Genomic DNA, 16,297 nt, shown 5'->3' on the forward strand with positions numbered 1-16,297 from the left:
GGGAAGACAAAACTGTTGTCATGAGAATTTGTTCTCTTTTGAAAAATTGTCTGCAATGTTCTCTGCAGAGAGCAAAGCTAGTTCACAGGCATCGGTGCTGATTAGACTAGATTTTATCAACATCTGCAAGCAGAAGATGTCAAAACAGTTACATCATTTCTTTTCACTCTGTGGTTTAAAGATGCAGAAACAATAGTAGCATTTGGTTATACATTGCAAAACCACTGTATGAATATGCAACATATTGTTGGAATATTAATGCAAACACCTCGTAAATAAGATGTCTAATCTAACCTGAACAGCTTGTCTTTGTGTTTTTGTCTTTGCAAACTTAATATGAATTCATTATTGTCCCTTTAGTGTTTAGAAAGCTGAGAAAGAAAGATATTTAATTGCATCTTCCATCACAGAATTTCAAAACTAATAATGCTCATTTATAATAATTTTAATTTGTAGGCAGTTTTCTTTTAAAGAAAAAAAAAAAGAGGTGCAATAAAGACTGTTTTTTCTGCTTGTAAAGGCTGTTTGAGGGTGCTGGTGACTGAGGTCAGTGTTTTTCCTGTTTTTTTTCAGCAGGTAGACCCTTTAGGGTACATCTACCACTGACCACTGATATGTGGTGACAGTTGCCCTGCTCTTTAAAGCTTTTTTTTAAATTTTCATACTGTGGAGAGAGGTTACAGAGAGTGAGCGGGAAAAGAGTCAGGGAAACAAACATGTTCATGTTCTTGAGCCTTCAAGCGTGGACACAAACGTACACCTAAAGGCAGCTTTTATGTTGGCATCCGTGTAGGTTTACCTGCACTGGAAATCCAATAATGACAGGCTTCTGCCACATGGTATTTACTCATATACTTTAAAATCCCAAATAAGTGAAGCACTTATGTGTTGGGCAAAGCTACAGTCTGTACATCAGAGTACTTCAAAGTGACCCCTCTTCTGGCCTTGTGTGCACCTTTCTGTTTGGCTGGTACATTTTTCATAAACATCCCCTGGCTGTATGTCTGGTTGCCTAACATAGCTGCATATGTGTTATATAACTGAACCTCCAGAGCAAACAGATGCAAGCACCGCAGCAACAGGTATTACCTTCACTGTGCCAGCATAGAACAATTCCAGATTATGATTCATGAATAATGGATGAGTGCAATTGCACATAAACAAGTCAGGCCTTCACAAAAGTAGTTTACAATGATAGATGGGCATCTATGCTTCACTGACAAAATTCATGCACTGATCAGTGATCACTGCTTCCATTAAAGCTATTTTAATTTGAACACTTTGCCCTCCTAACTCATCACCTGCAGGGTTGATAAAGTTCAGAGAAACCTCCACCTGTGCTGTTTTACCTCTTGTTCCATCAGGGACTCTTAATGATGGTGCCATCATAAATTATTGAGGTTTTTCAAAGAAAAATTATTTCTGATGCAACATACAGTGCTTAACAAATGTATTCACCCAATCCTATACCCAGAATAATGTTTCACCCACATCTGGTTGAATGTTATGCTTGATTCATTTCTGACTTCTCAGAGTAGTCCCTTGTGCCAGCTCAAAAAATGTGAATTTAGCATTTTTTTTTTTTAGTTCTGAAGTTTTTGATAGATTTCTAAAATATTTGCGTGTCCTTGTTTTTTTTATGATAATACATTGATCAAGCAGTGTACTTATATATTGATAAACAGCGTGGTAGGAAACCTCATTTTAAAGGATGAAGGAAAAACTCGCACGTGTCTATTTTTTCCTACTGGCGATTTGGTTTGAACATGTAAAGCAGAGACATTAAATATGAAGAAAGAAAAAATTTTAAGGACAAAAAGCAAACTTACATGTAGAGAAACACTTTAAAGTTTTAAAGAGATCTCTCTCTCTCTCTCTCTCTCTCTCTCTCTCTCTCTTTCTCTCTCTCTCTCTCTCTCTCAGTTTAGAAATGGGCTGGTTCTCTCGGTGATGTCACCTCGCTCCTGTGTGGACATTTATTCCACATAGTGTGCATCTCCCGTTCGTCTCCACAGAGAAGCGGTTCACCCTAACGCAACTAGCATTACGCATGACATGGATGCCGCAGGAGCGAATTTATTCTCGGAGTCTTTGCGGATTGTGAACTCTGCTCCTCTCGCAGTTTTCTCACACAGTCGACATCTGATGTGCGTGTCGGATCTCCCCAAAGGACGTGTGTTAAACAGTTTGCTGTTTCAGGAGATCACGTCTGCAGCCCCCGTGTCTTATGTGGGCTGCACTCGATAGTGACCCGGAGCTTTACGCGCAGCCGATCCCCATGCTTTAGCAACACAGCTCAGCGCACTCAGCCTTAGATGTTTCGAAAAAGAACAGGGTGAAATAACAAAGATGATACAAACGGACATTTTGCAGACAGAATGGATTTAACCCAGCTAAGCCTCTTGTTGGGAAATGTTTCCAACGTTGAAAACACCACCGACGCACCGTTCGCTCTGCCACACACAGAGGCAGCCACCGCACTCATCATCCTCGTGGTTACAGTGATCATTTCGGTCACAATTGTTGGTAATGTGTTGGTGATTGTAGCGGTTCTTACTAGCAGGGCTCTCCGTGCCCCTCAGAACCTTTTCCTGGTCTCTCTTGCATCGGCGGACATCCTGGTGGCCACACTAGTGATCCCCTTCTCCCTCGTCAACGAGGTAATGGGCTACTGGTACTTTGGAAGTACTTGGTGCGCCTTCTATCTCGCTCTGGATGTCTTGTTCTGCACCTCATCCATCGTTCACCTGTGCGCCATCAGCCTGGACCGATACTGGTCAGTAACAAAGGCGGTTAGCTACAACCTGAAACGGACACCTAAGCGCATCAAGTCCATGATTGCTGTAGTGTGGATAATATCTTCTATCATCTCCTTCCCTCCTCTCCTCATGACCAAACACGATGAACGGGAGTGTCTGCTAAATGATGAAACCTGGTACATCCTCTCATCCTGCCTGGTCTCCTTTTTCGCTCCCGGTCTCATTATGATTCTGGTATATTGTAAAATTTATAAAGTTGCCAAGCAGCGCTCCTCCACCGTGTTCGTGGCGAAGAATGGCCTGGAGAGGCAGCCCTCTCAGTCAGAGACCTGTTTTGTCAGGAAGGACCGGTTCGAAATGGAGAGCCCTAGCAGTCAAAGCTCCGGCAGCCATCCGCAAAAGCAAGGGGAGCTGGACGACATCGACCTGGAGGAGAGCTGCTGTGCATCGGATACGAAACCCCGACACCATCGCTTCACCAAGCGAAGGAAAGTAGAGGGATCGGACAGTTGTCCACCCCAGAACTGCCGACTTTCCTGGGCTTCAGCCCGGGCGTTACAACTTTACCCGGAGCAGAAGAACCCAGCTGGGCGACAACAGCTGGCCGCAGCCAACAAGACCAAAGTGGCCCAGATGCGGGAGAAGCGCTTCACCTTCGTCTTGGCGGTAGTGATGGGGGTGTTTGTGCTCTGCTGGTTCCCCTTCTTCTTTACTTACAGCCTGCATGCTATCTGCAGAGAGAGCTGCTACATCCCCGCCGCACTTTTCAACCTTTTCTTTTGGATTGGCTACTGCAACAGTTCTGTGAACCCCATAATCTACACCATTTTCAACAGGGATTTCAGAAAAGCTTTTAAGAAAATTATATGCAGGACATCAAAACGCACATGAAAGGTTGAAAAATAATTTTCTGGCTCTCAGAAACATTTGGAAGAAATCATAGTATTATAACTTATTGATCTTGGCTGACTATTCTGCTACTCCATCATTTAAATGTAATGTTTAGCATATTAAAAATATCCAGTGTTGTGTACACATTAAATTGTCTATAATTGAAATAAATCATTATATATACTTGACCATTCCTGCAGCAAGCTCAGATATTTCAGGGCAAGGGGAAGTCATGGTCACGTCTGTTGCTGGACTCTTGAGTGTTGGCAGCTGGTCACTGTGGGTGCCGAGATAAATAGAAGATTAATCTCCAGCATGGAGATTTTGACTTTTTTTGTGATATTGAAGAGGAAAAAAAGTGCTGAATTCTGCATGGATGAAATGTTTGGCATTATTTCAGGTAATTCGTGTAGCTTTCTGTGCTTGCTGCAGTTAAAGGTACAGCAAGGTTATCAGCTGTTTCTTATCAGTGAACCCCTAAACTTATGTAAGAGTGTAATCTCACACCTCCGCCATGCTATCACACCACCTCAGGACCAGAACAATGGCCGAGCTGAGGCCTGCATTTGCAGAATTGATTGCACACGTCTCTGTATTTCATTTCCCTGCAACTGCTTAACATTTTGTCATTAAATATTTTAAGATGCTGTTAAACATGCAGTGCCAACTTACTATACATATCGTTTTTAAGTCTTAGACAAAAGCCTCCTGATGGATTTGACATATTCTTGAATAAACAGAAGAAGAACACTCAAAATAACAAAAGTAAAAACATTTCTGATAAGATCTCAGGACTGGTTTAATCCACTGTGAGCTCTCTTTGGTTAAAAAAAGAGTTTAATATCTATAAGTCAGGCCTCACACTGTGATGCTAAGCTTTATAAAGCTGTTAGATTACCACTTTCTTAATATAGTGAAAAATCTGCAGAAGAAATCATTCATAAGGGACAGTTCTTCAGTATCTGATTAAAAAATGATTAATGCATTGGTACAACTCGCATACATAGGATGGGAGTGTTATTAGAAGACTGTATTTGAACTTCCCAACACTGTTTTCCATACAACATCAGACTGTGGTCAGTTGTTGATGCATGTGGGATACAACGTGTATGTCATATGGTGAATATATCATGAAGGACCGCGCTGAGTATAAATATACTATTTATATCCTCTTAGGAATGTCTTCAAAGCACTCCTACTGCTCACTGGCCCCTCGCCAAAGATAATCACCCTGTCTGAGGGATGTCATGCTGAAAAAGAGAAAAAAAAATGAAAGCAGTTTTTGTGAAGTATGCTCACATTCGCAAGGGTATTGTTAAAATGCTGTCAGGAGAAATAAGGGTGAAGATGGCTGCATATTTTCTTTTCTTTTAATGTGAAATACCATTTTATTTATGAAGGGAATCAGAAAGTCCGAGAGGAGTGTTGTTAGCGTGAGGAAACTTTATCTCAGAGGGATTCACAAACTCTCGAAAGAAATTAAACGTCTGGGTCAAGTCGCACTTGTAAGAGTCGGTGTAATTAGCTTTGTGCCTTCATCACATTTAGCAGGATGGGATTGATGCTTATTTATCTGTGACTTAATGGGATGTTGCTGTACACATGTTACATGTAACCTGATTTCTCCAGAGAACAAAATTACAAGTGCATTTTTCATTACCTCAAAATGAAACACTCATATTTAAATTATTTGCTGATAGTAAACTGATTCGTGGCTGACAAGACACCCAACTCCCTTGTTAAATCACACTTCCGAATTCAATTGTCTTTTGTAATCAGCTGCTCAACTGCAGCAGGATTGGGGCACAATGCTTTTAATTAGCTGTAGTGTTTTCTGACGCTTTCATGTGCACTTCCTCCAGGCAAGTCTCTTCAAACGTCAGCGCAGCTCTGTTAAATCTTTTGAAAGCGAGCGCTTGCAATATTACATTACAGTGCTGTTATTTTCCTTTGGTGACCCGGGAGGAAAGTATGACAAAGCAAAACATGGAGAATTTTCACAGTGCTTCACCAGTCGTCGCATAAACGCTCTGATAGCTCAACTTTTATTCAAAACCAAGCCTGTGGTGGCTTTTTGTGTTTTGCAGATTTGAAGCTCTACAGTCTGCACAACAATCCACAAACTCTTTTCCTTATCCCAGAATGTAAACAAAGTTGGCGACTGGCTCAGGAAGGGAAGCAGAGCTGCAGTGACCCTTGACCTCCTAAACTCTCTTCTAAAGACTTAATGAGAGCAACAGAACAACTGGACAGAGCCAAAACATTTCCTGATGTGGACTGTTGACAAAAAAAGCCCCACTCGAGCCTCTTAATAGGGGAAGAAGAGTGAAGATTTGGAGTTAAAAAAACAACAACGTTTTTTTAGAGCCAGAAAATTTTGCAAGGTTATTTGCAGTCCTAATAGTCAGAAAAGAGACAGTAATGAATATTTCAAGATAGGTGCGCCGCAGAGAAAAGTGAGCGTCTTAGGAAAAGGGAGAGAGTGGAGAAGGGAGCAGTTGCTTCTTGTCGTCTGCTACATTACCTTGTTTATCACACAACGGAGCATCTGCAGGTAATTGCTTTTTTCAATTGTCTCTAACAAGATAAGGATTGGAGGCAAGTGAGGCCAAATTTCGACTCAATCTCAGGAAGCTGTGTATCCAGAGAAGGAGACCTCAGTATGTCATTAGTGTAAATCAGCTGGTTTCATGTCTGAGCGAGGGTGGAACTGGGCTCATGTCTCCAGGGTGTTCTAATATATCGCCCTGCTAAACGCAACCACTATGTGACTTGAGTCGACAATATAAATCACACCGTACTAATTTAAAGATGATAGTGGTATTATCTGTGTTTGAGAGCAGATTTTACTAACTGAATCCCAGTGACGTTCATATTACATTTTAAGATATTTACTATGAAAACAATGTTTTACTATTTTTTGTATTTTCCGTAGAGATTTGGAAATTAAAATATTATTGTGCATTTCCCTTCACTGTGGTGAACATGGGCACTGTTTAGATAGAGCCAGTCCAGCAAACACTTTCCCTGCTGCTGTGGAAAATCTGTAGCACGGCGAGTTTGCTGCTAAATCTGCATAAATTATCCTCAAATGACACAATCTACTCCAATTTGAATAACAATACAGCGGCCGGAAGTTTAAGAAAGTGGACTGGATCACTGGTTTTAAAATTGTCTTATGATTCATCATCTGCTTTATTCCTTTGATTCTCAACAAATAAAGAATGTGTATAAACAAAGAGAAATATGTAAGCCATGTAATTAGTCATAACTGATACAATGTCGCTCATTTGGACTGAACGTTTACATCATGCTCGGTGGCTGCAACTCACTCCTTAAAACAAAACTATTTTTCCCCCTTGTATGTTCTCATACAGAAAAAAAAACATGTCTGAGGGGTGACTAATGACTTGGACTGTGCTGGAAATGTTTTAGTCCCCAAAGACTCAACTAGGACACGTAATCTGAGTTATCTCTGCTCTGGTACCTGCCTTATTATTTGTTATCCAGGATTAGGTACAAAGATAGTTCCAAAAGTAATGCGTAATCATTCTAGGAGACAACTTAAGTTTACCTCTATTTAACTCCAAACTATCTCTGATTTAAATGTTTGGTAGTGATGAGGTAATGATGTAATAATGATGCAATAAGGTGGAAAAAAGGTAATAATATTTATTGCCCATTTATATAAATTTCAGTGAAATATCACTCAGGTATGATGATAGTTGACACATTACTTGGTTATTTGATATTACTTTTGTAGAGTGGTAATAACTTGTTATTACCATATTATTACCCCTACAGAGCTGTAATAGAAGGTGATACTTAAGTAACGGACTCTTCATCACTGCATCCAGAACATTCAGGGACATTTGCACCTCTCTGAGTTTATATTCATGAATTCCTCCAGAACTACAGGTCTAAAGTATTGCACCATCCAGATAGAAAGTGGACAACAAGGCCTTCTGAATGCTGTGTTGCTGCTAACTGGCTTTACACATCAGTGAGTGAGAGACACTGCATCCATCCATGCACAGTGTCTCATAAATTGCACACAATTCATGAGAGACTAAATCTTTTTATCCTCAGACAATATTTAAACTCAAACAAAACATTTGTGCAGCTGCTTCATTTGGGGAAATCTCTGCTACATTTCTCTCACAATCTGGACTGTTGTTAACACGCTCCAGTGCTTTCCCTCACTCCTGTGATGAGACAGATTACTCGGGCTGATTATGCATTCTGCTGGACGATGGTGCATCTCTGCCAACTGATTATTATTTATTTCTATCATCACCGGTAAACACACATAAGACAAACACACTCTCAGCTCTCTGCCAGGCGCTCGTCTGTTTCACACATACAGGGAGAGTAAGTAAAGCATTAAGAGGATGTTTGTGACCTGCGATAGCCTACATAGTCTTTAAAGCCTATGATAGCCCAGATAGGATCTTTCACCTTTAAAACAGGAAATGAACTGGACCTGCTGTTTAGCAAAGGTATGTCACTGTCACACAACAGGGGCACTGCACTCTGAATATCGTTAGTTCACTTTTAAACAACACATAACTCACTGCTAATTAAAATAACTGTAGTCTGAAACACAGCAACCTCCCTGCCTTTTGACCCTTTTATATTTCACCAACCATCCAGATTCATAAAAGCACATATGAAACCATTTTTTCCTTTCAAGGCTTGTTTTATGAAGCACTAGTAGGGGTCGCTTCCTGCAGTGTTTTTCTAAGTTGAAACAATTTTTGTGGCGGCACCTGCAGCAATAACACTCTGCTAACTAATATTTGTATCAAAAGGAGGATGAATATTAGAAATAATGAAAATGGGAGTTACTATAAAGAGCTTCATGGGCATAGAAATAAAGTCTGTGTTATTTCCTCAGGCAGGAGGGATCGGCTCTGTTGTTTTTCACCACCGACAGCAACAACAACACTTCGGCGCATACTCTCTTCTTCCCCAGTTTAAATGGATATGAAGGATGGGTGTAAATGCTGATGATTAAGAGTTCACATGCATGTTTTTCTTCTTTTTATTTTACTGAAGATATTAAATAAGTGGCAAATAAAAGTAATCTTTAAGAACTTCTTCAACAGTATTGATTGCATTTAGTTCTTGAATGACTTACAAGTAACTCACCAAGGCTGCTTTTGCTCAGCGTATATATGTGTGCAGTGATCATGAAAGATTTCTTTTGGTGTCGAGCATATCAAACATACCCTTCAAAAACTCACATGCATGCGACAAGCTTGTGCTTGCAATACTCCGGTGCAGGCTTTCAGCTCTCCTAATCCCATAAGAGATAGGATGTTTTTTTTCACTTTCTTAAGCTACAGTAAGAAGAGGATAACACGCTTTTACTCCTGTCCCTAAAAGGATCAAATTCACATAGCCTTGTCCATAATATTTGATATTTCAGGGGTTTAAAGAGAGAAACTAGAAAAGGAATTTAGCAAAACTTGTTGTTTTATCTTCAAGAAAAAAAATGAAAATCCATTAAAGCATTAAAGCAGAATTTATCAGCATTTTAATTATAATGTAAAAAGATCTCAAAAAGAAAATGACTATCGTGTGACTGTATAGTTTCCCCATGCCTGAAGGAGGATTATTGTTTTGGTTTTTGATGATATTCTTTCATCCGCCTTGTATGGTACAGCTCCAACACCAAACATCAGATAAATTTAAACTACTTGCAGATTGATGAAACCAGATTAGCATTTAGCAGCTAAAGACACGAATATTTCCCCAAAGAAATGACACCAAAACACAGCTGGGAGCTGGGTAGAAATTGGACTTTGATTCATCAAATGGTCGGTAGCAACAACTCCAAATAATTGATAATGTTGCATCATGGCTGCTGGGTAGTTTGAGAAGTGTTGCCAGCACATTTATCAGAACAGCTTCTTGTAATAACAACACATGAGAGCTATTCTTACATCACCTTTTTGCTCTGCCCCCAAGAAACCAAATAATGAAGGTTTTACTATTCAGATTATTACAACCTCAATTCTAAACAAAACTGGGAAGTTGTGTAAAACATAAGTAAAAACTGAATGTAATCATTTGGAAACATCATAAACCCGCATTTTATTCATAGCAGAGCATAGAAAATATGTAAAACACTGAAACTGAGAAAATATATAAATTTATGAATAAAATTCGATCATTTTGAATTTGAAGAGACATATCTCAAAAGACGGCAGTGTTTACCACTCAACGTTTCATTTACCATGAGTGTGGGAACCATCTGGGAACTCTGGGAACCAGTTGCTGGAATGTCCATTCTTGTCTGATATAGGATTCTAGCTAACAGCTAACAGTCCTGGGTCGCCTTCTTGTATTTTTCATTTCACAACGTTTCAGGTGTTTTCAGTTGAAGAAATGTCTGGAATGGGGTGAGGCCAGTTCACCATCCAGACTTTTCTACTCTGCAGCAGTGTTTTATATGTGGTTTAGCTTTGCAGTGCTAAAATATACAAGGCCTCCTTTAAAAAGATGACATCTAGATAGGAGAATATCTTGGATGTCTTGGTTTAAACGCTGTGTATAGAATTCAGCACTCTTGATACGCTTCCAGATGTGCGAGCTGCCAATTTCAGAGGCACTAATGCACCTCGTACCATCAGAAATGCAGACTTTTGAACTCTGTACTAATAATAAGCAAATAAGCTAAAAGGCTCATTTTGATTTGTCTGACCGCATAACAGTTTTCCACTTTCCCCCAGTCGATTTTAAATAAGCTTGGGCTTATAATTATGTTAACTAATTGCGTATTCTTTGCATCTTAGAACTTTAACCTGCATTTGTAGATTGCACAGCAAATTGTGCTCACTGAAAATGATTTCAATGATTTGTTCCTGAGCACATGCGACGATTGCTATGAACGAATCATGCAGTGCTGCCTGAGTGCCAGAAGTTCACAGGCATCTGATACTTGTTTTCAGCCTTGTCATTTGCAAATTTTGAGAGAATTGGAGTTATATTTTAGGTCCAGGTTTATTCCTGGTAAAATAATAATTTTATGGCAAAGTGAATTACCCTTTTATTTAGAAAAGTACTTTTGATGTCTGAGGCAAACACATTTTTGTCAGATATTCCCCACATAATTTTCTCCATACAAATATTCCCCTGACTGAGAGATTGTGGATTATGAATAATATGATGAAAATCCTGCTGTTCAGAGAGGAAGTGAAGGAAGTTGTGGGAAGGGTGGAAGAGGGGTGTTTTACCCTTGACCTCAGTCCCTGTGGCCAAGAACTGAACGCAGTACTGAAGAGGCCACACGCTCATTCCACAAGACAATCACCCATAAAAATTTGGATGTTATGCATCTGTTTCATAAACTTATTTATCATGCTGTGCATTGAGAGTCAAGTCCACTGTTAAGGTTGTGTGTTATTTTAACAGTTCTAATCCAAGATTGTGGAATAGTTACTCAAGCATTCACCCGTCGCTCCCCGAGGGGTAAGAAGTCACTTGGGTCATTTAAATACAACCTGCAACCTCTCCAACACCAACCAAGCATAGGATTTACAGTCATTTTCTTTTCCATTCTTTTATCTCATTCCCTGACAACGTTGGTCAGCGTTCCCAAGCTGGAGCTAGAGTGTAAAAACTGAAAATATATAGACAATTTAGTAAAATTCAGAAATTCTAAGAAAAGCAGGAAGTAATAACTCAAAGCAAGAAGCTGATTGAAGACGATGGCTGAAGAGAGCACAGCTGCAAAACATAGCAGCCGTTCATACGTAATGGAGATTGTCACAATTCCACTGTGGCATCAAAATAAGGGCAGGGGAAAAATGCAGGAGTAATGAAACGTTACTCTGAGGAAATAGACCAATGTCCTGCTGTGAAAACAAGGCAAAACAGTCCAAACAAGGGGACTGTTTATTTCCATGACATTGACTCTTCTCCACCACATCGATTCGCCTCCATCTCCCTTTGCTTATTATAATGGATTGGATTTATATAGCGCTTTTCAAGGCACCCAAAGCGCTTTACAATACCACTATTCATTCACTCTCACATTCATACACTGGTGGAGGCAAGCTACAGTTGTAGCCACAGCTGTCCTGGGGCAGACTGACAGAAGCGAGGCTGCCATATCGCGCCATCGGCCCCTCTGGCCAACACCAGTAGGCAAGTAGGGTAAAGTGTCTTGCCGAGGGACACAACGACCAGGACAGAGAGCCCGGGGATCGAACCGGCGACCTTCCGGTTACAGATGCGATTCCCAACCCCCTGAGCCACGGTCGCCCCCCTATTACTATGTTCATCTATCTGTCTTGCAAAATAAGAGAAGGTTCATATTCCAGGACCTTCTTACTGTATTGGAAGAGAGATAAATGGAACTTATTCTAAGCATCAAGAGTTTGGACGTGTGAGAACACAGGAAAAAACTGTTAGTTCTTTTTGCACTTTACGCTGCACTCGCAAATATATCATCTTGTGCATTACCATTTCACACAATAGCACCGAAATTCAAAAGCAAAGCTCTTATTACTCATAACTATTTTGTCAAGAAGTGCACACCATACTGAATAGGAAGCCTTTCATGGAATTTTAACTCTGACCCAGACTTCACTTTTATCGGGGTGTAGATGATGAGATTTATCACCTCGCACTTGGCAAGCTCTCTGAGAGGAAATTCATCTTTAAAAATAACCACCACTCCAGCTCAAGAGGTAAACTTCCAGCCTATAGATATCTGGTATTTGAGAGCTATGCAAGGAATTCCCAGATGAACAGCAGCTCATTAATGGACTTTGGAAAATGTGATTGTGTATTACTAGGGGTAATTTTTCAAGTGTTACCTGGAACTGAGTGTTGAATGCAGGAGAAGATGCGCATATGTTTATGTTTATCTCTCTTTGGAGTTTGGTTTGGCAGGGCATCAGTCTTTCCTGATTCACTGGAAATGCAGCCTGAATGCAAACAACAGCAAAGTATCATAGCTCATGTGTATTTATTATATGGTGAGCTCAGTATTACAGTTTGCTGCTTGGATTTCCTTTTTTTAAAAGAAAAGTTGCTTGTTGGATATATAATAAAACACTTTTTTTTCAGTGACACCACAAACCTCAATGTTTCAGCAATTGCAGCTATAGCCAGTCTATTACCATAGTAGTGAAACCTTCTTTTTCTCTGAGCATGAATGAAACTATCCACACTTACAGGGCCAGTGGCCTTTTATTAAATTTATCTGACAACAATAACACCTGGTAAATTTGGAGGCCATGTGTTGACACTGACCTCAATATCATACGTGTTCACCAGTTTTGGATTCATTCCAGCAAAGTGGGTCAGACAAAAGCTGAACTTCAGCAGCACTGGTCTCCAAAGTAGGATGCAGCGTGTGATTTCAGTAACCTCACTTCACCTGGCACCTGCCATTGTGGCACCGGTTCTGACATAAACGGTAGTAACCAGACCGAAAAGCAGCGCACATTTCTGTGCTTTTTTTCGGTGCTTTTTTTTCCCTGAGATGTCATACACTTTGGATTCTAGCCAATCATTTTACCTTTCCAAGGATAGTAGGCGGGCCCAGGTACGTACGTTCTATTAGAGCAGAGCTACAAATTAAAAATGCCCAAGGCGAAGCAAGGCGAAGCATATATTCCTATAGCTGCAGAAAAGGCTAACATTTTACAATAAAACAGCTAAACATGAGAGTTTTTTGGACAAAGTGTGTGTTCCCCATTCTTTAAGCACCGATTCGAGCACCGTTTAAGCACCGGCACCGTTTCAAAAGTACCGGTTTGGCACCGGTATCGGATAAAACCTAAACAATACCCAGCCCTATGTAAGGGTCCATGTTGTTAAAAGATTCCTCTATTGAGCTGTTGTGACAATGGAGACCATCCAAATTCTTCAAACATTTGAATCTGGCAGCAGAAATGCAGACTGATCAGACCAGGCAATATTTTGATTACATGCCTAAATTGAGCTGACCCCATTTGATTTGCAGAAATCAGAATTGTTATTGGATATTTCTATATCTGCCTTTTTATTGGTTACATGGTATTCACGTTGCTTTCTTCACTGCTTGAACCTGTCCTTTACTTGGAGATTTATTAAGTCACGTCTTATCTGCCCATTTTGCTGTCCTACAGTCTAGTATTTAAGTAACTAAATTCTTTTTTAACCACGAAATGTCTGAGAAGTCAACTTTAGAGTCCCGACCTAATCCGCTAAAAATTGAGTGTTCTGCCGGGGTCATAGTTTTGTTAAACTCTAACAATTTTATTTCTCTGCTCAATATTTCTTCTGCGGCAGTGTCAGCACACAGATGTTCAGTGTTACACCACAGGTCTACACTGTAGAGAATTATTAATCTTTGAGGCCCCTGTATCTCTTTGCTTTTTTTTTAAAATTCTATCTAAAAACAGTTCCATCATTCAGACACAGCAGACAAAAGCCCTCGGCATTTTAAATTTAGGTAATGGTAATGGGCCGAAAAATGCTATTCTAGATTATGTCAGGGGTATCAGTGATGTGCCACGGGACAATTAGGCTCATAGGGTGTCAATGAGTATTGATTCAAGAGTATGCAGAAGTCTGTTAACCTCTCATAAGCACAAAGCCCAGTGTCACACAAATAGACCCACATGCACATTAGCCCACTGCCACTGTGAAACACTGTCATTTAAAATAGGGAGAAACTAAGAGGAAGATGTGGCTCATCTGTATGCATGTTTATACTGGCACATTTATGGTTCTGGATGTTATATATGTATGTTCATCTGTTACACGTGTGTGGATAGTTTTTAGTCCTCCTTTTTGATTCATTTGATAAGATGGAAAGTTAGATAGGATGAACTTTAAGCAGTCCCATTACTCGCACATGTTTCGGATTAATGAATGACATGTGTGTGTTCTTGTATCCATATTTGTACATGTGTGGATGCATGTTGTTACAAGGCCGAGCCCTCCAGCCTACGTTATTACCATGTGGATTAGTGTTTGTTTTACCTCCCAAGGGAGCACACGCAGTTGTTTTCAGTTAATTAAAACAAACTACCTGCAGTCGTAGCCTCAGGACTTGGATAAAATCAAATATCAACACAGCGTGGTGTCCAGTTACTGCAATTTATGTACATTTTTCAGCATGTGGTCTCAGGAGATGTGTCGTGATTTAATTAAAAGGTGGGCTTTTAAAGCAGCTTTTAAAATGTCAGCAATACTTCAAAACTTTATATTTCATGACAGAAAGAGATTCAAAGTACACACCCTGTTGTTCATCCAATTACATACAGCACAAATCATCTGTGTGAGGCCTTCCAGCACAGGTAAGACACAGGTGACAAATAACTTGTTTTATTTAGTGTAAGTGCTATGTTGGCTGCTCAATGAGTGGGCAGTATTTCTGCTGCTTCTGGGAACGAAGCTCCTGGAAGGGGGAACAGGTGCAGGGAGGGGACAGCCTGCGCGCCTCGATTAACAAGCAGATGGTGGAATAGGGTTTATCCTGGGCCAGAGAGCGGATTGTGAAAAAGAGAAGAGAAATAGTGAGAGAAATGGGGTTGGCGACACACTCAGACACCTAGACAGGTAAACAAGCTGGAGTAACCTAGGAGGAGAGACACGTAGGAAGGATTAAATGACAAATGAACCGATACCAGTCAGATGATGAGTGAGAGGATGTGAGAGAAAAGAGGAATACATTTATGTCTATGTAACGTATCTGGGCAGTCATATGATGTTTACAAATGATGCCTCCTGTAATTTATGCAACTTTTGAACACGCAAACTTTTGCATATGTTGACTCTGAACTTTTCTGATTCATCTGGAGTCACAAACATGTCAAACTTTTAATTTATTCTCTAATTTGGTTTATGACCCCATACCCAGAAAGCTCATTAGTTCCATTAGCCCCACAAGTACTTCGTCTCTTTTGGCAAATACCACCATGCTGACATGCGACATTAAAATGGTGAAAACGATGTGCAGGGAAATGCAAGTGGAGTCCTACTCTAAGGTGCAATCACAGAAAATGTGAAAATAGTTGTGGTACCTCATCAGTGGTTCTGTCTCAGCAGTGCTTTGCACAAGTCGTATTTCTTCCCTGCATCTGACTTTTAAAAAGCTTAATCGGTTGTTTTCCTAAAGCTTCACCATTGTGCTTGTTTTATCAAAATCTCACCAGTTGAATCTCGGATATGATGCTGATTTTAAGAGTATGATGAATATTGCCTTTGGATAATTTTTTCTCAGCCCGTGTATCCATTTTGATTGGTAAAGCAAGCTGATTTTGATGTTTGTCAAACATCAGTTATGGATTCTCAGCTTTAATTATTGTGTTCCCACTGGGCCCAAAACTTTCTCTCCTTCTGTTTGCGCTTCTAGGTTTATTATCTAGCATTATTCACAGTGAATGTCAGAAATTTCAGTTCATACTAAAATGACGGCTCATCTGTCAGACTGACATTCCTAACACCCATCTCACTACTGTTTTGGTTAAAAATCAAAGATGTCTGATAATTTTCTCAAAGTTTTCTCAAAGCGTAACAAAAAAAGTACATGTTCTGCTCTTGTAAAGATATTCCTGTGTGTTTACACTCAACATGACCACTCAAAGCACACCGAACTCGTCAGCTCCTCTGAGTGGATTTTCTTTTACATGTCATCCTGT

General features: G+C 40.1%; 1 protein-coding gene across 1 annotated transcript; it reads left to right on the forward strand.

Annotated features, from left to right (window-relative positions):
- Nucleotides 1-1,948: 1,948 nt before the first annotated feature.
- On the forward strand, nt 1,949-11,637 carry adra2db (adrenergic, alpha-2D-, receptor b). The gene has a single exon (XM_005921148.3). The coding sequence runs from the start codon at nt 2,379-2,381 to the stop codon at nt 3,648-3,650; it is 1,272 nt and encodes a 423-aa protein (XP_005921210.1). The 5' UTR covers nt 1,949-2,378; the 3' UTR covers nt 3,651-11,637.
- Nucleotides 11,638-16,297: the final 4,660 nt, after the last annotated feature.

This window comes from Haplochromis burtoni, unplaced genomic scaffold (assembly GCF_018398535.1).
Source record: "Haplochromis burtoni strain Fernald_Lab_line unplaced genomic scaffold, NCSU_Asbu1 Contig_10, whole genome shotgun sequence".
NCBI lineage: Eukaryota > Metazoa > Chordata > Actinopteri > Cichliformes > Cichlidae > Haplochromis > Haplochromis burtoni.